This window comes from Oryzias latipes (genome assembly GCF_053564925.1).
Source record: "Oryzias latipes strain Hd-rR chromosome 1 unlocalized genomic scaffold, Olatipes_Hd-rR_3.1 chr1_Y".
NCBI lineage: Eukaryota > Metazoa > Chordata > Actinopteri > Beloniformes > Adrianichthyidae > Oryzias > Oryzias latipes.
In genome coordinates this window covers 5,660,562-5,684,793 of record NW_027616335.1, presented here as the reverse complement: position 1 = coordinate 5,684,793, position 24,232 = coordinate 5,660,562, and the positions used below count along the sequence as shown (strand labels likewise).

The 24,232-nt window shown below is 37.9% G+C and overlaps 1 protein-coding gene and 1 long non-coding RNA gene across 3 annotated transcripts; both read left to right on the top strand.

Annotated features, from left to right (window-relative positions):
• Positions 1-835: 835 nt before the first annotated feature.
• On the top strand, positions 836-6,581 carry LOC144990396 (uncharacterized). The gene is made up of 2 exons (XR_013654391.1): positions 836-1,454; positions 2,480-6,581. It is a non-coding gene; the product is annotated as an uncharacterized LOC144990396 (long non-coding RNA).
• Positions 6,582-6,857: 276 nt separating this feature from the next.
• Positions 6,858-16,569, top strand: LOC144990387 (ATP-dependent RNA helicase DHX15-like). 2 transcript variants are annotated; one of them, XR_013654374.1, is made up of 5 exons: positions 6,859-11,301; positions 12,187-12,377; positions 12,473-12,642; positions 15,620-15,750; positions 15,926-16,569. XR_013654374.1 is itself a non-coding variant. In XM_078943597.1 (3 exons), the coding sequence occupies exons 1-3, from the start codon at positions 11,235-11,237 to the stop codon at positions 12,644-12,646; spliced, it is 432 nt and encodes a 143-aa protein (XP_078799723.1). In that variant the 5' UTR covers positions 6,858-11,234; the 3' UTR covers positions 12,647-13,227. The 2 variants fall into 2 exon arrangements, 1 of the variants encoding a protein (XP_078799723.1); XM_078943597.1 differs by lacking the exons at positions 15,620-15,750; positions 15,926-16,569 and having other exon boundaries at positions 6,858-11,301; positions 12,473-13,227.
• The last annotated feature ends 7,663 nt before the right edge of the window (positions 16,570-24,232 follow it).

The window sequence follows — 24,232 nt, the reverse complement described above, 5'->3', positions numbered from 1 at the left end:
TACAGATTTATGGAAATTCTATTGGCTAAAAATATAACCCCACATTTGTAAAACAAATAAAAAATAAACTTCATATGCAGGTTCAAAATTAACCCCTAAATCCCAAGTTAAATGTCAAAAAACATTGTGAAAACGTTTAGGCTGCCACATATGATTATTAAATTAATGACCAATCTCAAATTATTTGCCCCATTAGCATCTTATGGCAGCAGCAGCATGCTGTGTAACCATCACAGCTTTTTTAACATTATGAACTAGTATACAACAGCAAAACACAACAAAACCTTTGTGGGACAGCAGAGCAGACAGACACATGAATCATAACTAATGTTACAAGTTAAGGCACGAAAAAGGCATCAAGTCCGTTGACTGAACCAACTGTCACCTTAGTGACAGCATTGTTTTGTGATGCCATTTTTTCATTTGGGCATTTCACACAAAATTAACCCAAAAAAGCAGAATATATTTTTTATACCTTTATTAAAATGTAGGTTATAGAATGTCACCTTATGACTGACTTATAAAAAGGTTTTATAAAGTAGATTCAAACCCCCGCCCTTGTCCCCACCTAGCCACTTAATTTGGAAGCGTCCCACAATTGAACTGATTCCCCGCAGCCCCCCCCCCCCCCCCCCCGCCCCCCTTCCTTCACACATTTCCAGCAGGAGCGCGTGCAGCTACAGCCAGGGGCGCTGATTCGCTACATGACAGCGCAATCACAGTTTTTTACTTTTATTCTTTTCATCAAGCCCGCGACCGTCGCCTCCCCTGAAAGATGAGCCAGCCAGGTTTTGCGTTTGCGCAAACGCAGCGGCACTCTGTGCTCACCCCGCGCCCCCTCCCTTCTCCTTCTTCACACACATTTGTGTCTACTTCTCAAAGACAGGAGAGCGCAGCTGCGGGGCGAGGGCGGCGGCGCGGCCAGGTTCAGGCTGTTACAAACTCACAAACTGTGACATAAGTAAACCAATAGTGGTGCATAAAATATTTTACAAGTGCCGCCCCCCTTCAGTTTTCCGCCCCAGGCCACCGCCCGGACGGCCCGTGCCTAGAACCGCTACTGGAAGAGGATTGGGGCCATGGACAAAATAAAAAAAAAAAAAGGTCATATAAAAATTCTGACTTTAATCTCAGAATTCTGATTCAATCTCAGAATTCTGACTTTAAACTCAGAATTCTGACTTTAATCTCAGAATTCTGACTTTAATCTCAGAATTCTGACTTTAATCTCTGACTTTAATTTTGACTTTAATCTCAGAATTCTGACTTTAATCTCAGAATTCTGACTTTAAAGTCAGAATTGTGCGCTACAGTCGCATGTGAGCCACATTCTTCAGCACTGCAGAGTCCAAGGAGCGTCCGGAGTGAAACCAACAAAATGAACGTCTGTAAGTGTCTTTTTGCACGCTCAAGGTTTACCAGAGGAGGTCATTTGGCTAATGGAAGAACAGAGGGTAAGTAAATAGAATTATTTTAAACTGAATCTTGTAAATGAACGGGCAGCAGGCTATGCTAGCATTTTGCATCAGCCATGCAGGGTTTTGCATAGCTGGTGGTGCAGAAAATGCTTTGTGATATATTAGCACCCCCATTGTCGTGCCCGTTTATATCAACAACTACCTTATAATTTAGTACTTTTATAGCCTTCAGAAAATACTCTCTGCGTATGTCTAACAGATTGTCGTGTTTTACTACTATGCAGCATACCCACCAATCTTTTAGTTTACACTCCAACTCAATAACTTTAATGTTCGGTTTTCAACCTTCTCTTCACGTGACAGACACGTTCTCTATTTTTATTATCTCATTGTTTAACAAACACTCTGCAAACGACGGTCCCTCGTCACAGAATCATACCCTTTCATAACATTTAATACACTATTATAGTTTTTGTTATTCTGTATCTGCGCGAGTTTAAATAAAGCTCAGGTGGTGAAAGTCATGTGACACCTCAGAGTAGTGTTGCGTATCCACGGCAACCGCTGTTTCTTCTTCGATGAACCGTAGCAATGTGTTTACTATTTAGCACATTAGCACCCACATTAAGCTATCGGCACAGCTGCAAACTTTACAGGGTACAGTTTTTTTTTTCAGGGCGGGTTTTTTTTATTTTATTTTTATTGGGCGGGGGGTTTTGAAACACCAGGAAGCTTGAACGTTACGTCATTATGTACGTAGTTCTGCAGAATCGGATTGACTCTTCTGTAGTTTACTATTTTCTCTCAGCTGCATTTTCATAGTCCGTTTGGATTCACCTGATTAACCACATTTGTCCAGTTTTAGTGGGCATATAAATGGCCAACAAGTACATTTATGTCAAATGTTTGCACACAGCAAGAAAGAAAGAAGCTCCATTTATCACTTTTTTTTAATTTACGCTTCTGAAAATACTACTGGACTTGTTTTTTTCCTATATGTTCCCTGTGACATCAAATAAAACTCATTTCTTTTATAACTAATGTATTTTTCTTTTCTGCAGATTGACAGTGATGTCATTGCTTTGGAGGATCCAGAAATGACACTTCACATCCCTTCCTGTGGAGTCTGCAACACGTCATTGCAGAAAAGAAGTCCTTTTGCTGAGATTTCTTCCCATCAGATGCTAGACTCTACATTAGACACTGGACACTTGTTCTTGTTATTATTTTTAAGCACATTTATTTATATATCTGTCGTTTGAATGGAGCTATGGTAACAAAGTAATTTAACTGTTTTGTCGTTTTTTCTTATTTATATGTGCGATGGTACATATCTGAGAATACCTACAGATAACTGACATACCTTTTTCTTTTAATTTGAATTTATTTCTGATTCATCTTCTGAACCCATTTTGTCCCTTTTGGGGTCACGGGGCTGCTGGAGCCTATCCTGGCCTCTTATTTCTTCTGTGAAATTTAAAGAAATATGTATAACTAAACACATTTTTTCTCATTTTTTATTATTTACTTTTAATTTTCAGTATTTCCATAACAGATGCATCAAATGATAGTAACCTAAGATCAAAAGTATTAAATCAACTAAATTTCCATTCCATGATTTGTTTCCTTTTGCAATATTCAGCCACTTGCATTACATGTGTTAGTTCTGACCTTGTAAATAATGTTGGCAACTCCTGTTTAACTCACCCATGTGGTAAAAAAGGTGTTATGGTTCGAATAAATTCATACAAAAACATTTCAGAAGAAAGACCTTTATTAGTACATGTTTATAGAAACATTACAGTTTATAATTTATAACAAAGCAACCATTTATCATTGTTAAGTTATGCATATTATAATAGGGAAGGGATTAAATAAGTTTGCTTCTTCCCTTCCCGTTTCTAGCATTAACTGTTTGATTTGTATTGTGAAAAGTAAATTACAAGGATAAATTCTGAGATTAAAGTCAGAATTTTCTATGCGCTTTTTTTTTCTTTTGTCCATGGCCCTAATCCTCTTCGGTAAAAATTAATCTTAGCCAACCTGATTTTTTTATCTGCTCTATTATTTTTCAGAAGATATTTGGGTTTCTACAGAAGAAGAAAAAAATCTCAATTTAAATCCAGAAAGAGCTTAACTTTTAATTTCTCTCTTTTTTTTTTACAAAAAGTTTATCAGTCTTAAATTTAGACACAGTTTTCATAGTTAAGATGTAATTTTTGACCTTTGAGGAGCCCTGCAGATAAATTGAATCATTTTATTTGCTGATTAGGCAGTCGATTTGTATTCAAATTAGCAGAATGAACCCATTAGCAATCCCCAGTCTGTCTGTGATGGAATAAACGCCGGTCTCCAATAAGCTGCCTGTCTCTATTCAAAGGCTCCTAAAAAATCATTTTAAAGAAAGTTGAAACCAGCTGCAGATAATTATGGAGATAATAAATATTTACTTTTCCTCAAAGATTAAGGGACACCGGAGGCTAGAAAAAATTGAACACCAACTTCTGCCTTGAACAGGGCGGTCAATTAAAATATTGTCTGACCTTAAACCAATGTGTGTCCTTAATCAGGGTGAGGTGCACTGTGACATCATCAGATGTGACATCATTACAATCTGATTACACTGAATCAAATTGACGTCACAGTGATGTCACAGTGATGTAACGATGATGTCATTAGACATCATTGTCACATCATTGATGTTGCATTTAATATTGTGACATTATTACATGTAATCCAGTGTCAGAATGTGACAGAATGACATCATCTGATAATAGTTAAAAGTCTACATATAGACCTCTTGGAAATCAACGAAAACATTTTTTGATAGGTTCAAGCGCAATCCCTCACACCGAACAAAGAAAAAACATGGACCCAACAAATGCACATGACTACAAAGACGGAGCAGAGCGAGGGGAAAAGATGGTGGTTCACAAAAGACCTACCCCTGTTTGGGACCCGTATCGACTGCCTTCTGTACAGTTTGTATATCCATCCTGCATTTCCAATAAGTGCTCGCTACCCAGCAAACCTGATCAGTGCCTTCAAAATAATGCCCAGCATGAGCTCACACATCCTCAAACCAGCTCCACTGGCAAAGACCCAAAAGTCTCTGTAACAGGAATGAGTCAGGACACGTCACCTCTGGTGTGTATAGGGAAAAGAATGACTCTGGCGGACCCTGCTACAAAACCACCCAACCGGCTTTCTATCTTGGCATCGATGAAACCGGCAGGGGGCCTTAAAAAATCAACCAAATAAATGTACAGTTTTTAGTTGTAGGCCAGTTAGTATAGTAACTTTAGACATTAGTATTAGAAAAGTTTAAAAAAGGGTGAAAAAAATATGGGGGAGGGGTTAGAGCATAAAAAGTAGGAAAGACTAAAATGTATGAAATTATCAAATTGGTTTCTTGACATAGTCCACTATATAAATAAGTCATTTTTGTATTGATTGTAGGTTTAGTTTTCAATGCAGAAATAATGTGTGATTAAAAAGTAGAAAGGGGTAGAATTACAAAAAAAGGACTGTAGTAGCTGGAAGTCTTTCATTCTTTTTTCAAGTTTATTAGTATTATTTTAACATTTTAACAGAATTTTAAACTACGGTGTCTTAAACATTGCGTTTTTGTCAGAAAAAGACGCTCAGCACTTGTGAAAATGTAAAATATTTTGGATTTCAAACATGAATAACTCAAAATTTCTACAGTAAAAGTGTCTGGAAATATCAGTATGTGTAGTCAACATAGTCCTAAAGAGAATAAAAAGGAGCTGATGGCCTGGATTATGGCAAATACCTAAACTACAGTGTCTCAAACATTGCATCTTTGTCAGAAAAAGACGCTCAGCACTTGTGAAAATGTAAAATATTTGGGATTTCAAACATGGATAACTCAAAATTTCTAGAGTAAAATTATCTGAAAATATCAGTATGTGTAGTCAACATATTCCTGAACAGAATAAGAGGAGCCGATAGCCTGGAATATGAGAAATAACTAAACTATGGTGTCTCAAAAATTGCATCTATGTCAGAAAAAAGACGATTGGATTTGGTGAAAATGTTAAATATTTGGGATTTCAAACATGGATAACTTCAAATTTCTACAGTAAAAGTGTCTGGAAATATTAGTATTTGTACATAGTCTTGAAGAGAATAAGAGGAGCTGATAGCCTGGATTATGGCAATTACGTACAAATGGTGTTTCAAAAATTGCATCTTTGTCAGAAAACGACGATTGGACTTTGTCCAAATGTAAAATATTTTGGATTTCAAACATGAATAACTCAAAATTTCTACAGTAAAAGTGTCTGGAAATATCAGTATGTGTAGTCAACATAGTCTTGAAGAGAATAAAATGATCTGATGGCCTGGATTATGGCAAATACTTAAACTATGGTGCCTCAAACATTGCATCTCTCTCATAAGATGCTATGTTGTGAGAAATCTCAAACAGTATTGACATTTAGATCAACATTACATTTTTATATTTCATTATGAAGTGTCTGTACTGATTCTGATAAAATTCGACATCGTATTATGTCCATATGTGAAAACTTAAATTATATTTACTATTAACATAAATGAATGGGCTATATCAGGGGTCGGGAACCTTTTTGGCCAAGAGAGCCATAAACGCCACATATTTTGAAATGTAATTTTGAAAGAGCCATACAATAATGTAGTGTCCCTTCCCCACACTGAGGCACGGAGACTTAACCTCTTTTAAAGTTCTTTATTCCGATTACTGCAGACCGCAACAAACGCCGTTCAATTCATTCAGCAACTCCTGAATCTCTCCCGCCGACACGAGAGCGCTTCTCCCAACTTTATATTCCCCTGCTACCGCTGCAGCCCTCCCATTTCCCTTATTCGGCCCATAGCTGAACCCCATTGGTCCAAACTACCTAACAACAGGCTGAGCGACAGAACTGAGAGCCAATCAGATCTCTGCTTGACGCGTTCAATGAACTCCAGAACTTTTAACGCGGCCCAACAGCCATCCAACTCAGTCCGCGACAATTTGTTTAAAACTAAATATACAAATGAATGTGTGCATTTGATTTAATTTCAACATTTTTAAAGTACAATAAGTCTGTGGATTCTTTTTTAATAACATTGTTATTCTGTTGCTAATAAATGATGAGTATTTCTCGTGGTAGTTTTGCTGATGGTCTAGTCTGGTTGATACGTGGTGAGTTTCTGCTTCGTTCAGGCGTTGAGACTTTAAACGTGATCGTAGGTCTGACTGTTCTGTAGATGTGAGACAGACTGCTCACATGCAGACGGGGAGCCAAACATATACTCACACGCCACAGTGAGTGACGGGCAACGGGTTTTACGTTTTTACAATCCCTGCGCGATTCACCTGCTGCCTGTCCCCACAACCCCTCACCCCCACCCCCTGCTTTCCTCCTCACACATCCCGTCCCCGCTCTTTCTCAGAGACGGGAGCGCGCAGTTTTAGGTACGTCAATTCACAGGTTTCCAGCTGGTACAAACTCTGTGAAATAATAGATAATAGTAACTGATAGCGCTGGCGCAGATTTTTCTCTCTAAGCACTGTTACTACTGCGCGCCTCTGGCATCGCATCGCGCCCGAGAAGGACTGGTCTAATGAAAAAAAAAACTATAATTAAAGATTTGTCTGCGAGCCACATGTGACCATCAAAAGAGCCATATATGGCTCGCGAGCCATAGGTTCCCGACCCCTGGGCTATATGGTTCGGAGTATGCTTATTAACACCCAATCTTATCTTAGCCTTTTTATCAAAAAAATTTATTTTGTTATTTGATAAGAGTAGCTAGTGTATTTTTTCTCCAAACATTCATTTAACTTTTCACTGTTGTAAAATTCTTTTGAAAACCGGACTTCAGCCGTGGTTGCTCTGTTACCGTAAAGCTGAGAATGCGAGAGCAGTGAAAATTGAGGAGCGGCTCATTTGACACCGCAGTTCCGAATGACGGCTGGCTTGATGGTAGTGATGTTACGACAGAGTACATGAGTCCCTAGAAATGTTATTAAACATAAATATTACACCTCAGACGATCTTATTGTACGTGATTTTTCCTCAGGAAAAAAAAGAAACTCACGTCACATGACCCCACGTCAGCTCACAGATATGATGGAAAAGATCAGACATTGTACACAGCATTTAGACTTGTAGTGTGAATACTTTAACATGTAAAAGAATATTGAATAAAAAAATCGCCAAGTAAATTTAGAGAACTCTTCAGTCCGTTCCAGGAAGCATGTTTAAACTAGCCTGACTTTAAGCCTGAACTCTGGCTGAAATCCGCCTGAACTTGCTTACTCGGGGTATGTCGGTTCCAAAAGACCGGATATGAGTTGGCGTAATTACGCTCGACTTGGTAACCCTGGGTTAATGCACGTGCGCGGCATGTACATAAAGACATTCTCAATGGATCGCCGATTTACGGAGTCACCATGGAAACGCGTGGAGAAAAATAGAGAGCGCGACACTTCAGTGAGGCGGAGTCTGAGCTTTTAATGACGGCGTATGAAGATTATACGTCCATCAAAAAATAATACGGCTGCATCAGCAAAAGAAAGAGTTTCTGCTTGTAGTAGAAGAACAGACAAAGTAAACGCACGAGTTTCTGATCTTATTTCCATTTTCCTTGTGACGCATATATATAACTTATCCAATTTTGCCAACTTAAATGAATTACTTCTATTGGTAACAAATAATTGAGTTAAATTTATTCAACCTAATTTCACATCTATAAAACTCAGTAATTTTTTGTACAACTCATATTTACATATTTATCTAACTAAATGACATATTACTCCAATCCAATTAATCTTTTTTCCATCTTAATTTATTATGATTCTTGAACTCTCATATGTCTACGTTTGAGCCGGCAGATATGCTCATTTTTATAACAATTAAAGGGACGGGAAAAAAATTGCACGGAGTGTATAAATTCATTAAAGAATTTTCTGTCATTATAAGTACAGCTCCATTGGTAGGAGTGCTATATAAACTAATCATCCTCTACTTCACTCTCACTTATGGTGCAGAGACTTAAGCTTAGTAGGACAAAATAACTTGGCAAAACACAGTAAAACAGCTAAAACAGTTAAACAACTAAACACATTTGGTCAAAAACCCACACTTAAACCCAAATCCTTCCAGACAGGCAAAGGGAATGGTATCCCAGAATCCCTTGCGGTGCTGATCTAACAGCAGCACCAAAGTTACACCTACTTAATTGAATTAATTTGAATGAAAGGAAAATAATTGTCTGAAAAATACGTGTTATTTTTAAGGTGACCTAACAAAAAATGATTTATCTTAACTGAAGCAAATTATTAAGTTAGATCAAAGTAAAAAAGTTTCTCTTTCCAACATCCATATGTGATCTTATCACCCTCTCATGGTGGAAAAAGTATTATCTGAGTTTTTTCATCCACTAAATCATCTTCAAATGGACACGCCATGCTGCTTCACCTCTCTGTAAACAAACTAAGCTTCAACTAAACCTGCTCCGGACCAGGTTATGTTCAGAGCATGAGTTGCCATGGCAACTTGACCTACCCTGAAACATACCTCCATTTCTGGAACCGAAAGCGGAGGTTTCAACTTCCTTAGCCTCAAACTTACCGTGGGAGCTTGCATAACCGGCTTTCTGGAATACCCCCCTGAACAACATTCTTCCGGTTTGTTTTAAATGTCCTTCAAAGTCGCATACCTGATACCTACACGGGTCCGTAGAAATGTAAATAAAAATAACTAATAAAGAGCAACGCACCTTTTTACGAGATCTTCTATATGAAAAAAGAGAAACTCACGTCACGTCACGTGACCCACGTCAGCCCGTATATATTTGTTGAAAAGATCAAACGCGTTCAGATCCTTTGAGGAAAAGTTGAACGTAACAAACAAACTACGAACTGCATGTCTGCAATGAATGGGTATTATGAAAATAAAGGGGATATATACTGCTAGAAATGTTTTCAAAGATAAATTAGTCCACAATCACTCCTATTTTATTGCATTTTCTGCGGAAAAAAAGAGAAACATATTAGTCACGTGACCCACGCGCACGTCTGCAGATATGAATGAAAGTTAACGTGTTTCTCCAACGTAACAGAGACTTTGGGAGAAAATGTTGAACGAAACAAGCAAACTACAAAGTGTATGTCCAAAATGAAAGCATATTTTAAAAGAAAATGGTATATTCCTCACTAGAAATGTTGTTAAAATAAAAGTTAGTCCTCAAAATATCTTGTTTTATGGGATATTCCACCGAAAATGAACGAGCATGTTTTTTGTTCACGGCAAGCAAAACCTCCAAAGTCACGTGATCCTGAGAAGGCTCATAGAAAATGAATAGGAAAATGAAACGTATCCACCTCACAATTTAGGGGGCGTTTTTGTAAAACTCTCGCTACACATTTTAGGATGAGACCGGGTTGTGGTTTGAGTTGTACTTTAGTGTTGTGTTTTAGTATTTTGTAGTCCTTTGTAGTTTTGTCTGTGCCCACTCTGTTTAGTCCTTTGGTTTATAGTTATTTGTTAAGTGAAACTGTAGGGGTGAACTGCCGTTTTGTTTAGTACATGTTTTCTCCTGTTTTTGTTAGTTTAGGGAGGTTAGTGTTTTGTCTTTGATTTCCCTTTTCTTTCATTTACAGGTAAGATTACATGTTTCAGTTAGTTGGGGTTTAGTTTGTTATTTCGGCCTTGGTTCACCCTGAAGCCTTTTAGCTTCACTTTTAGTTCTTGTTGGTGGTTGTTTATTTATTTGTAAATAAATTTGTTTTATATTGTTTGGAGACATTCGTTTGGTGTTTTTGTTGCAGTCAAATTTACTAGGCACAACTTTAACTTTTTATGTTATGCCGCCTCGGTGCCCCTAGACTCGGAAGGGGGCGTAACACTGTACATTAACAGGAGGAGGAAATGGGTGCAGCACTATTTAAAATGACTTTCCGGTTCCTTCTTGATTACATAAAAAAAAAAAAGCTTAACGTTCTGATTAACCTTTTAAAACTGAAATGCTTTAAACAGGTTAAAATTAATCAGGTTAAAATAATTAATTGTAGAGTTTACTTTTTCAAACCATTTATTTTGAAACAAGTCTTTTATAAAAATCTTTTCTTAGTTTTTGATTATAAACACAAACGCTGTCCTTTTGGTCAGCTTGTTACCTTGCACTTTAAACATTTACAGAATTCAGTTTCTAGTTACAGAAATGTTGATATATTTATTCTCAATTATGTTATTTTAAATAAGGGTGGACTAAGTTTATATTTTTTTAATCATTTATACACATGGATAGGGCAGGCACCACTTGGGTTTATGTCACAGTTCCAGTATTAATCTTTACTTACAATAACTATAAGTTTCTATATTGTTAGTTGTTTACAATTGTCTTGTGTACCTTGAGATTAACATTTTCTGTCATAATTGTAGTCTTTATGGAATTCCAAAGTCAGATCCTGAAGTTTTGCAAAGTTCAGTCGTTGCTGGTGTTCCTAACACTGTAGTTGTGTGAAAACTCTTGTTTTACAGATGTGCTTAATGACTCCCCTCTCTCCGCACTAAAATCCATTACTGTTGGAAATGACCATGAGAAAAGACCGCAGCTCCCCCTCTACCCTTTTGATAGTGTGGTCCTGCCCTGTCCCAACGCTGTGTCGAGTGCCCTAGCATCATAGGCTTTGCTCCATTTTTCTGTGAACGTTTGACTCATCCGTATGGGCGGCTTTGTTGGGGCCCATACCAACCTTGTTTAGTCCCACAGTGCTTTGTCCGTCCTACGGAGGCTAAGAAGGCAGCTGACGAGTCCAAGATGAGGTTTGCTCACATTGATGGAGACCACTTGACGATGCTCAATGTCTACCATGCCTTCAAACAAAGTAAGTGTCAGAATAGCTTCTGCATGCGGCTGTCTTCTTTTGTTTTTATCTGTTTACCTTACGCTTAGTTCACACAATCATCTAACAACTTAATATTGTGTAAACCAGGTATGTCTGCAGTCTGGCCTGTCATCAAATTTATTCTGACCTGCAGCCCCTTCAATAAAACGTTATTGAAGAAGATAAACCATTACTATGGGAAGATGAGACACAAGTCTCGATTATTTTAAGTGACAGGTAGAAATTGATAATCCAGATTCCTTTACTTGATGGCAGTTGTCCAATATTAAGATTTAAGGTAGGATATGTCAATTATTTTACAAAAGATATGATATTTTTTGGCACTACACCTGTGCCAAAACACTGGAGACGGAAGTCATGAGACCCCTGAGGGATGTTGGACGTGTGATAGAAGCTCTGTTTCTACCTCAGACAAATGGTGAACAACAGCAACATTATTAACTAATGGTACCACCATCTATACCTCCATGTTTGCAGAAAGCAGACCATTGTGAGGTTTGAAAGGAACAGGATGTCCAAAGTTACGTCATTCTGCACAGATGTTGTTCTCTGAAAGGATCAAGATTATTGATCAAGATTTGTTGTGATTGCTTTTCAATAGTCGATTTGCATGTATGTGATTACTTTATCCTATTTTCCAATGGCTGTTATGTAATGTTAGTTCAGTCTTTGATATGTTTATATCTTTACTATTCAAATTCTAACTCTGCACAAAGTTTGTACAAACCTGACATAGACAATAAAACACTAAGAGGTTTGGCTGTACTGAATAAAACATCTTTTTTCATCACTACAACTTTAAACCAGTCAGCATGAATGGAGAAACACATTTTTCTGAATCTTTTTTTTATGCTTTATTTCTAGACCATGAGTCTAACCAGTGGTGCTATGACATCTTTGTCAACTACCGCTCACTGATGTCTGCTGACAACGTGCATCAGCAGCTGTCGAGGATTATGGACCGCTTTAACCTGCCCAGGCGGAGCACAGAGTTCACCAGCAGAGATTACTACATCAACATCCGGCGTGCTCTCTGCACTGGCTTCTTCATGCAGGTGAAACGAGCTGACGCTGCTTTCATCCGACATGTACGTCTGCTGGTGTTACTCCTGCCCTGCAAAGGTTTAGAGCTCTTCTGCTTCTTCTGCAGGTGGCTCATTTGGAACGCACAGGATATTACCTCACAGTCAAAGACAACCAGGTGGTTCAGCTGCACCCGTCCACTGTCCTGGACCACAAGCCAGAGTGGGTGCACTACAATGAGTTTGTCCTCACGACCAAGAACTACAACCGAACGTGCACAGACATCAAACCAGAGTGGTGAGTGTGCAGGCTTCTAAATTATTAGAAATTATTGATTCTATTAATTATAGCCCTAATTCCTACAGCATGTCAGCTAGTTCCTGTTGTCATTTGGAATTCATTTGGTTGTAAAAAGCACATATAACCCTTGTGTTATCTTAGATGACCCCACCCTTACATTGACGTGTTATTTCTGCCATGACAAAGGTGGATAAAGGCGGAAAGATTTCATGTAATCCATGGACACCAGTGAAGATCACAAATCATTGAAGAAAAAAGGTTCAGCGCACTGTCTAGTGCAGTGGTTCTCAAACTTTCTTCAGTGATGTTCCCCCTTAGAAATATATTTTTAGTCAAGTACCCCCTGACACGAGCAAAACATTTTTGGAAGAAAAAAGAGATACAGTGCTGTAAAGTCAGATTTATTCAAGCCAAACAACAGTGAACCTGACAAAAACATTCATATGGCAAACATTGCATGTATAAACAAAAAAGAAAAACAGAAGGCGTTGACCACCAGAAGGCATAAAACCAGTCAAAACCCAAATGTGCAAAATGCTGCTAATAATAAATCAAATAAAAAATGTACATGAATAAAAAAAATCTGTTCACAGAAATAAATCTATAACTTAATTATAAATAATTCATATTTAGTTTACAAAATAAATTAACTTTATAAATAAAGATTTGCTCACAAATAATAATTAACGTTAACTCTGTTAGGATAAAAAAAGAAGTTGCAGATAAATCTCTTTGCATTGAACATTTGACTTGAATTGGACAGCATGTAACAGGCAGTGATTTATGAACAGGAAGAAAAAAATGCACTCAATACATTTCAATGAGAAATATGAGCTTGCACGTCACTGAGGATCTTTGTCATTCTTGGTGGCAAGGAGGCAACTGCAGTGATCAAGCTCTTCTCCAGGCACAGTCTGTTTCTTTGCTTTGTTTTGATCAGCATCATTGCTGAGAAGGAGGCCTCACATAAATATGTGGATGCAAACGGTTGCAGCTGCTCCAAAGCTTTCTGTCCCAGCTCAGGGTGCTCCTGCCTCACACACAGCCAAAACTGTGTGAGAGTGGATGCACCAAACTTCATCTGCAGGCCACGGTCAGATGCTACTTCCATCAGTTTTTCCTGATGAGTGACAGGAAGCTTGCTTCTGTTTGCTTCAGACAAGAGAAATGGATTTCTCAGCCAGTCCAGCTGCACAGATTTCTCATCCATGTCAGTAAAGTAGGAGTGAAAACCACTGATCAAGTTAGCCAAATGTCCCACTATGACTAACTTCACCGGAGCTGTCGCCACATCCTCATTTGAGAGAAAGACATCCAACTGAGGAAAGCAGGTGAAATCCTCCTGATCACATGGCCTTTTCCACATCTCTGCTTTCTTCAGGGAACCACCCACCTTGTCATCCAGGTTCAGGATGCTGGTGTCCTTGCCCTGCAGGGACATGTTCAGTTCATCCAGTTTCCTGAATATATCTGGCAGATAGCAAAGCAAGTCAGTCCATGTTCTCAAGCATGGTGGCATGGGGAGATCCGTGCTCTGTCAGGAAGGTGTGCACTTCAGCTAGCAAATCAAACAGCCTGCTCAGTACTCATCCACGGGACAGCCAGCGTACTTCAGGATGCAGGAGCAGTTCTGTGTGTTCAGCTCCCGTATTTTCACAGAGGCTGCGGAACAAATGTGCATTAAGTGGCCTTGACTTGATAAAGTTTATAACTTTATTGCTGTCGTTCAAAACATCGTGCAACACAGGGCTCATTTCTTGGACGCTAGCGCTTCCCCGTGTATCACACAGTGGGCCCACTTGATGTGGGGATTTTCTTTTTTAATCCGTGCTTTGAGGCCTTTCGCGCTGCCCGTCATTGATGCAGCCGCATCTGTGCAGACGCTGCTGCAGGATTTCCAGCTGATAAACATGTTAAACACATTAAAAATGTCCTCTCCGGTTGTTCGCCCCTCCATTTCTTTGCAGAATACAATGTGTTCACAGATGTCGTCCGTGTCAATATATCTTACAAATGCAACAAGTTGCGCATGTCCACTACCATCTGTGGATTCAGCTGCAGTGAAAATGAGTTGCCAAGTTTCCCCACAACTTGTTCGATAATGTCTGTGTCCATGACATCTATTCTGCGGCAAACAGTGTCATTAGACAGAGGCACAGTTTTGAATGTATCCGCTGATTTTTTGTCCAGCATAGTTTCGGCCAATACCACAGCGGCGGGGAGCAGTGGGTCTTCCGCTATGGTAAACGTTTTTTTGGCTTTAGCAACAAGCAAAGACACCGCGTAGGAAGCCTCCACGGCTTTGGCTGATGTACTGGAGACTTTTCACATTGTGGCTTGGGATGACTTGAAATCAGAAAGTTTTCTCCTGAAGAACTCTGATGCCTTACCATCGTGTATATAAAAGCTACTTAGACACCACTAAAAGCAATAGAAATCATTGTCATGTGGGCGTCGTCGACCTCACCAAGATGGCGTCGCGCTCCGCCACAGTCGGCCAGGCTCCTAAAGCGGGCGTGTCTCCTCTAGTGATATAACTCATTGGGAGAAAGATAGCCTGATTGTTTTCAGGCAAGCTCGTGCCAGATGGGTAGAGACACTTGATCAGGATCAGATTTGTCTTTATTTGTTAATAAACGGTTAATCATTGTCATATTGGGGTAAAGGTTTTTGTTGAAAGAGGAGAGGAGGAAAGAGCAAGAAGGGAGGAAGAACGACAGGAGAGTCTGTTAAGGTTACTTGAGTTGAAAATATTGTTCAAAAAATGTAATGTTGCCGTTGTTTTCCCAATTTCTTTAATAAATGCATGAACAAAAATGAATAATTTACATGTTTTATTTAAATCTGAGCCATTTTTAACAATCTCAAAAGGTTTTTCATATAAATATCAAATGTACACATTTACAATTTCGTTTTATATGTTATAATTTATTTTTACACATGTTAACAATAACATGCTCTCTCTCCACCACAGAACATGCCTTGGCGTGGTGCTGGTTGTAACGGGCCTCAACCATATTCCTCATGGGTCCCCTGTAGGGTGTCAGCAGCGTGATGGGATGAGCAATGCAGGGATACCCACCATCACCCAAAAGGATCCTTCAGGTGGGTATGTTTGATTTACATAAATTGGGCTTTTACATAGAACCTGTGGATCATGGATTGATCCTGGATTCCCAAGAAAAATATCTATAAATTTGGCATTAGAGTCACATACAGCCTGCATTTGAATGGGATAAAAAAGCTTCCTGTTAAAATAACAAGCTGCATTTTCTTTTAGGGCCTTTATTCTCATGTGGCAGCCATCGATGCTCCCCAGTTTAACCTTTTGGAAGGTGGAAGACCAAGCGAGCAGCTAAAAAACCAGTTCATACCCACTGGGAAGCCGGATGACCCTGCTCATCAGCTGGAGGATGCGGTCCACCGTCCTGTGGACAACGTCCCTCACAGTGGACCGTGGCATGTCAAAGGCCCTGGTTACCACACCGTAAGATGTGCCACACGCCAGCCAGAAAAGAAATACCAAGACCTCAGTCTCCTGTTCCCCTCCCAGAGTGTGAGGAACCCAAAGCTGTTCCACCAGATGCTTGATGGTCCTGCCGAAAATCCGGTCTTGTGTCGGGCTGACTGTCAGCGTAAAGGGCCAGGACAGAAACCTTTATGTTGGCAAAGCAGTAGAGACGTGGAAGACCCTGTAAAATCGAACATTAATGTATTTTATTGAGGAAATTAAATCTCATCTTTTGAATGTTTCTATTTATTTTTGATGTCTTACATTTTAGTTTATGAAGTATTTTTAAAAGCTGGAAAAATCTTGTGTTTTTTTTTACTGGGTGAAAAATGAAAGTATTTTAAAAAATGAAAGTATTTTTGTTTTAAACAAGTGATATGGATTGACTCTGAATAAAAATACTAAACTTTTAATTCACAAGTGTTTCATGTAGTTAGACTACATTAACTAACATAAACTTTAAGTTTAACAAGTTGTTCATGTCTGGCCAGGGCATCCAGAGGAAATCTTCTGAGACGTCTGCTTCTCCTCCTTGCTGTCCTGTGATGCTGCATATCTGCTCGTTTTCGGTTTGGTCTCACGAAAAACGGTTGAATTATTGCCAGGAACACGGACAGATTCATATTAAAAGCTATTTTCAGTAAGGTAGAAGAGAAAACTACTGAAAAGAAATGCCTCCTCGCAAGAGCCCGTAAATCGTTCAGCGGCAAAAAAAAAAATTAAAAAAAATATTGCCATAGACTAATGACTTGAGGGTTTATTTCTGAACAAATACATTAAATCAACACCAATGTGTTTGTAATTTTATTATTTATAAATCAGCCACGTTTTCCATTATCAGAACACAGCAGATTCATAAATAGTCTTTGTAAAAATGTTCATATTTATTATGTTTTTACTTTGACAAACAGGTGTCATTCTCCGCGTTAAAAAGAAGTAGTTCGCCTCCAGACCAGGTGGTGGCGGTAATGCGCCACATTGTTTCCGTGTCAAGCGCCATATGAAAACACCCGAAAGAGAAAAGTAGTGAGCATGGTGTCTGAATTGTCGTGTTATAAAACTGAGGGAAGCAAATAAGGGTCCAACTGTTTGCTTGTTAGGGCGCTTTATTCGAACATTCGTTAGACAGCCTTCCACATGTCTCTCGTCGGTCTAGCCACGCTTCCCGCTGCCCCCGCACCGCTGTGATGTCGTAACAATGCGACCCTATAGTTCTTTAACAGAATTATGTTTTTTTTGTTTTTTTTTTATATAACTTTATTGAACAAATGGTAGTATACAACATGAAGAACAATCAATGCAGTATGCAACATACAATCAATATACAACACAAATAATGTTAAACAGCCAGGGGAGTCGATTCATTAAATATTTGCAGAGAGTTACAAATTTCAATAGTTCTGAGAGCCTTTTTGTTGGAGGAAAAGGATATTGATTTTATGTAAAAAGTTACATCTTTAATGAATTGTGGGAAGTAAGGTGTTTTATTAGTAAATTTACATTTATGTATGTAGAATTTTGCCAGAATAATTAATAAATTAATTATTTAAAAAAAACTTGTTTTTTGGGGGTCCTGAAAAAACAAAGTAATACATTTTCCCATTTCAGGGAGAAATCTTTGAAGACATGAATAATGATGAAACTACTGAACTCCTTCCAAAATCTCCGTGTGGACAAACAGTGCCAGAAAAGATGAGTTACTGTTTCTGGGTGATCTCCACAGAAACTAAAATCAGTATTAATATCTTTTTTAAATTTTATCATGTAATGTTTGGCAGGGTAAATTTTATGGAGAGTTTTAAAGGATACTTCTTTTACCTTATTTATTATTAAATACTTATGAGGGATCGTCCAGACTGCTTTCCAGTTGATATCTGGAACAAATTGATTCCAATAATTTAAAATATACGGGGGAAAGGTATAAATATTTTGAAATAATCTGCGTATTTTTATATTAGTAGTACGCCCATAAGAGAAGCATATTTTTCCTACCGGTGACTCATTCGCGTTGGATATTGTATTTTGATTAGGTATCAAATTATCAGTGTTCTTAAATAACATTACTATTCCTGAGGGGATAGCCTTCTGCACCATTGAAAACTCTTGTAAAGTAATAGGTAAATTATACTGTGATAGGAATTCGTTATAGTTTAACAGCTGCCCCTCCTTATTAAATAGTTGAGCCACCAGTAGGATCCCATTCTGGATCCAGGTCTCTAAATAGAGTGATGTATTTTTGTATAAAATATCTCTGTTGTTCCAGATGATGTACTTGTGTGGAGAAAAATTATGTTTGTAAATAAGTAAATAAGGTTCCATGCTAAGAGAACCTGCTTATGGAAGGATGAGAGTTTTGTGGGGAGTTTCTCAACATTATAGTGACAATTTAAAATAAATTTAAAGCCAAAATGGGAGAAAATCTGAAATGGTATGATGTTCCAGATAGAGGTGGGGTTCTTCAAAAAAATTTTGGCCCAATTAATTTTAAAAGTATTATTGAGAGAGTTAAAGTCTAGAAAGTTAAGTCCACCTGATTCATAGTCATTCATAAAGACAGATTTTCTTATGTAATGTGTTCGATTTTTCCAGATAAAATTAAGAAGTGTGCGATCAATTTCTTTACAAATGTTTTTGTCAAGGTGTAAGCAGATGGCAACATAAGTTAGACGGGAGATTCCTTCTGCTTTGGTTAGCAGTACTCTACCTCTTAAGGATAAGTCCCTTTGTAGCCATTGATTAAGCTTCTTTTTGGTTTTCTGTATGATTGGAGTAAAGTTAGATGAACATCTTTGTTTTTGATTTTTATTAATAAAACCCAAGTACTTAATTTCTTGTTTAACAGGGATCGTGCAGATAACATCAACTGAGCAGTCTTTAATAGCTAGTAATTCACATTTGTTTACGTTTAATGTTAAACCAGAAGTTTGAGAAAAAATATTAATTACATCTTAGATTAGAGGAATCTGGCTTGAGTTTTTTAAAAAGAGTGTAGTGTCATCAGCCAATTGGCTAATGATAAGCTCTTTGCCAGCTATGGTAATGCCCTGCACATTACTAGAACAAATGTGGTTTGTTAGGATTTGAGTGCAGAGAAGAAACAGATATGGTGAGATTGGGCAACCTTGGCGAATGCCTCGTTTTAGGTCAAATCTAGGGGTGGAGCCATGTCTCATTTTTATAGAGCTGTTACCATTCGAATATAAAGTTCTAACAGCATTACAGAAAAAATCTCCAAAGCCGAATAATTTTAATGAGTTGAAAATAAATTGGTGTTCGATTGTGTCGAATGCTTTATAAAAGTCTAGGAAAAGAATAAAGCTGTCATCAGGCACCAAATCAGAGTAATCAAGTAGATCTAGCACCAATCTGATATTATTAGAGATATGCCTATTTTTCATGAAACCTGACTGCGTTTCATCGATGATTAACTCTAAAACTTTTTTGATTCTATTAGCAAATATTAAAGCCATAATTTTATAATCACAATTAAGCAAGCAAATGGGTGTCCAGTTTTCAATTAAGAGTATGTCTTTATTTGGTTTTGGAATGAGAGTTATTAGACCTTGAGAAAGTGTTGAAGGGAGAGCATTTTTTTCTATACTTTCTAAAAAAGTTTGTTGTAGGAACGGAGCTAAATTATTAGAGAATGCCTGGTAAAATTCTGCAGATAAACCATCTGTGCCGGGAGATTTGTTGGACTTCAGCGCGAAGATGGAATTAAGTACTTCCTCCAGAGTTAGAGGGCTGTCGCACTGACTCCTGTCCTCCTCGTCAATAGTTCGGAGGTTTTGAATATTGTTAAAAAATAAGGAGGAAATGTCCTCATTGTATCTTGAGCTGTATAGATTAGAATAGAAATTAGCACAAAATTTTGAAAGATGTATCGGATTGTTGGAAATAGTGCCATTGATACTTAAGCGGTTAATAAAGTTGTTTGTTGATCTGTTTTTTTCCAGTCTAAAGAAGTAGGCAGAGTTTTGCTCTCCCTCCTCCAGCCATTTTTTCCTGGATCTAACAAAGGCACCTTCAGCTTTGTGTTGATATATTTGGTCTAATTTGTTTTGAAGGTCAATTAAAGTTAATTTATCCTCCTCCTCAACCTCTTCTGGTCTTTTTTGATAATAAGACATAATTTTGCTTACCACTTCTTCCTCTTCAGCTTTTCTTAATTTGGCATTTTGACTTCCATATTTTCTTAAGAATTTACAAGTTTCAAATTTAAAAAGTTCCCAATTGGTGCAAAAAGATTTTTCTTTATTGGCCTTATTCCAATAAAAATTAATCAATTTTGTAATTTTAATTTTGACTGCTTCATGCCTCAGTAAAGAATTATTTAGCTTCCAGTAATTGAATTTCCGAGTAGTACTGTCAGGAGTAATAATTTGGATATTAATATAAATAGCTCTATGATCCGTCAGACGGGTTGGCAAAATATTCACAGTGATGTTATCTGTATTTATACAGCTTGAAACAAGCCAGAAATCAATGCGAGATTGTTTGGAACCGGTTTTATTACTCCAGGTGAAAGTTTGTCATTGGGAAATTTCTCTCTCCAAACATCCACAATATCGAACTTATTCATAAATCTTTTGAGATTGGTGCTATATGAAGTTTCCCGTCTTGGAGGCCATCTATCAAGTGTATTATTGATAGCAATATTAAAGTCCCCCCCAACAAAAAGTATGGAGTCTGGGTATCTGGATAACCATAAGCTTATTTTTTCTTCTAAGGAGTCCAGTAGTTTGTCGTTGTCACTTTTATTGTTGTAACCATATATATTAACAATGATAAAATTGTAAATATCATTTTTAACTGCCATACAGATGTAGTGGCCAAGAGTGTCACATTCAGAGTCTAATATGTAACCAGAAAGTTGTTCTTAAGTGTGGTGACACCAGATGAACGTTCAGAACCATGAGATAACCAAATATCGTTGCCCCATTGTGATTTCCAAAAATTTGCATCAGTAGATGTGGAATGACTCTCTTGCAAAAAACAGAAATTTGTTTTAAATTGTTTAAGAAATAAAAATAGAGCTTTGCGCTTGCATATTTGCCTTAGTCCCCTGGCGTTGAGAGAAACGAGTGAAAAAGACACGTTTAATGAACTGATCTAACAAAGAAAGAATAGATTTACAGAAGAGAAGGGGACCGAGCAACGCACAATTCATACAAAAATAATGTAATAATCCTGACTAACTAAATAAAAATAGAATAACATCCAACCCGTTTTGGTTTAGAAAATAAAATAAAATAAAAAAAGACGTTTGGCTCCAAACTGGTTTTGTGATTGGTCCCACGTTTATCGGGAAGGTTACATAAATAAATAAACAGGTGTTTATTTTTATTTTTTACAGAAATTAATTTTGCCATTATTAATGCAAACGTTTTGTTTTGCAGATACTTAAAGAAACAAAACATCAAATGTTTCTCAAAGGTAACGTATCATGTCGCATGACAGATTGCAGTTGCAGTTGTTTTTTATACAAACTTTATTGACTGTCACAATTCAAAACAACAATTCCAAACAGCAACAAGAAAGGAACAAACCAGGGGCCTGTTTCAGAAAGGAGGTTAAGTGTAAACTCTGAGTGCATTAACCCTGAAATCAGGGAAACCCTGGGTTTTTCCGTTTCAGAATGGGAGGTTTGTTAAACCAGAGAAAGCAGAGTAAGTCCGACCCGTTTCTGAAAGAGAGGTAACTTATACTCGGAGTCAGTGTCCATGGTTACTTATGCTGTGAACCTAACCTGGTCGGGAGCAGGTTTTATTCTCCAAACTCAAAGTTTCTGCCGGTCTCCTCCCCTTTTTAAAGACGAAGCGGTATGTTTCGCTTTAACCTTCAATGCCCAAATGTCCGTCACACCAAGACGGTCTAAGTGACAAGAATGACTTGTCCTTTTTTGGAGGACCCAATAGACGAGGAGGCTGCATTAATTCGTAGAAAATTATATTTACCTCGTACGAGGATATTGAGAAGACTCAATTTTTTGTCATTTCCCCATACGTTTTTGTGAGTTTTTCGTTGCAGTCAATTACATATATACAATGAAAACAACATTAGATATGTATTGCTATGTAGATGTTTCATATGTCAAATATTTTCAAAAAAGAATACATCCATGACATGCTCAAATTTGACCTAATTGAATTGTTTTTATACTTCATTTTTAGCTGCTGCCATGTTCTTTTAATTCCTGCAGGATTGCATCTACATGAAAATGAAATCAGGGACATTGAATTAGATTAATGTAACAATTACTTTTTGGAAACACAATTTTCCAGCGCTGCTTACTTTCTTAATCCCACATACACCTATACCACTTGATCAATACAAGGGTAGTGTTGCAGTGTGTGTGTGCTGAGCGGGGTGCGAGCCACGAGAGAGAAGGGGAGGGGCGAGTGCAGGTGCAGATTTGGGGGGGGGGGGGGGGGGACGGAGCGGAGGTGTGTGCGTGGTATATATTGTGTGTTCGGAGGACGGAGCACTCAGTTAAATAAAGAGAAGGTGTCATTCCCAGAATAACTGTTTTGGAGTCATTCTTAATCCGGTCTGGAGGTTGAGGGTTTCGAACGGGAAGTGAACCCCGAAGGAGAATTCCCTTCGGCCCTGAAGGAAATCTCCCCTGCGCTTCTGACCACGGTCGGTTGGAAAGACGAGATAAAAGAAAGGAGAAGTCTTCGCGCAGCGAAAGGTTCAACAGTAGACAAAAGTTCACTTTTAAAAACACAATTGCATGTATTAATATTAAACTGACCAACGTTTGCAAGAGGGGAAGGTTAACAAAAAAGTCCTCTAAACATTACCGACGTTAAATGCATTTTCCCCCCTTGATTGGTTCTGTGCACTATGCAGCATTTCATGCAATTACACCAGGAATAACACTTCAAAAGTACACCTAAATATAGCCATTTTTATTTCACTCCTTACACTATTTAAAAAGTTATTACAGCCAATATTTTTTAACAATGATTTAAATGCAAACTTAGGCATTAACTTGAGCAGCTATGTTTTCCCACGCTAACTGTCTCTGTTTTGCAGATGCAGCGGTGTTGCTTTTTTCCGGAATATGTGCTCATATTCACTGTTACTCTGCAGCAGCACGTCAAGTTCAGCTGGCGAAAAATACGCAGACCTCTTTTTTTCACGGTTGCCATGGTGACTCGTGATATCTGCGCTCCATTGATAATGGCTTCTTATAGACGCGGTGCGCACGCTCACCTCCGAATCAGTCCACTCAGAGTTGATTGACCTAACTCGGATCAGCTTCTCTGAAACAGAAAACTCAGAGTTGTTAATCTCCCGATTGACCAACTCAGAGTTCAAGTTCAACCTCAGAGTTGGTTGAACCTCCTTTCTGAAACAGGCCCCAGGGGATTATTATTAAATTTTTCACAAAAACATTGAAACTGACGCACAGATTGAATGTTTTAAATGCTTTCTTATTGTTAGAGTTTCTTATTGTGTTCATGTTTTGTTTGAACTCATTGATAAAAATAGAAAAATGGGGGGTATGATTTTTAACTTGGTATTTATTAGAATAGAATAGAATAGAATAGAATAGAATAGAATAGAATAGAATAGAATAGAATAGAATAGAATAGAATAGAATAGAATAGAATAGAATAGAATGGCTTTATTGTCATTGTGCATAGTACAATGAGATTTAAGCATCACCATCAGTGCAAGAACAGTAAGGAAGGGAAAATTAGTAAATAAAACATCGTAATATAATAAAATTAAATAAGCAAACAAACAGTATATACAAGTGTGCAATATAAGCTGTAAACTGTATTGAAGAGTGCCGAGATAATTGTATAAAAATTGCGTATGAAAAAACTGTGCGTAGACATGTCAAAGTGCAGAGGTGGCAAACAGGTAGATAGTTGACACTGTGGACAGACTGTGGACAGAGTAAACAGGAATGTTTATTTATTTTTTATTTTTTTTCTTATCTGTGCATTTGGGAATTGAGGCTTGTTATTGCCTTTGGAAAGAAGCTGTTTTTTAGTCTGTTCGTTTTGCTTCTGATGCCTCTGTAGCGCCTCCCAGAGGACATCAGGTTGAACAGGTCTG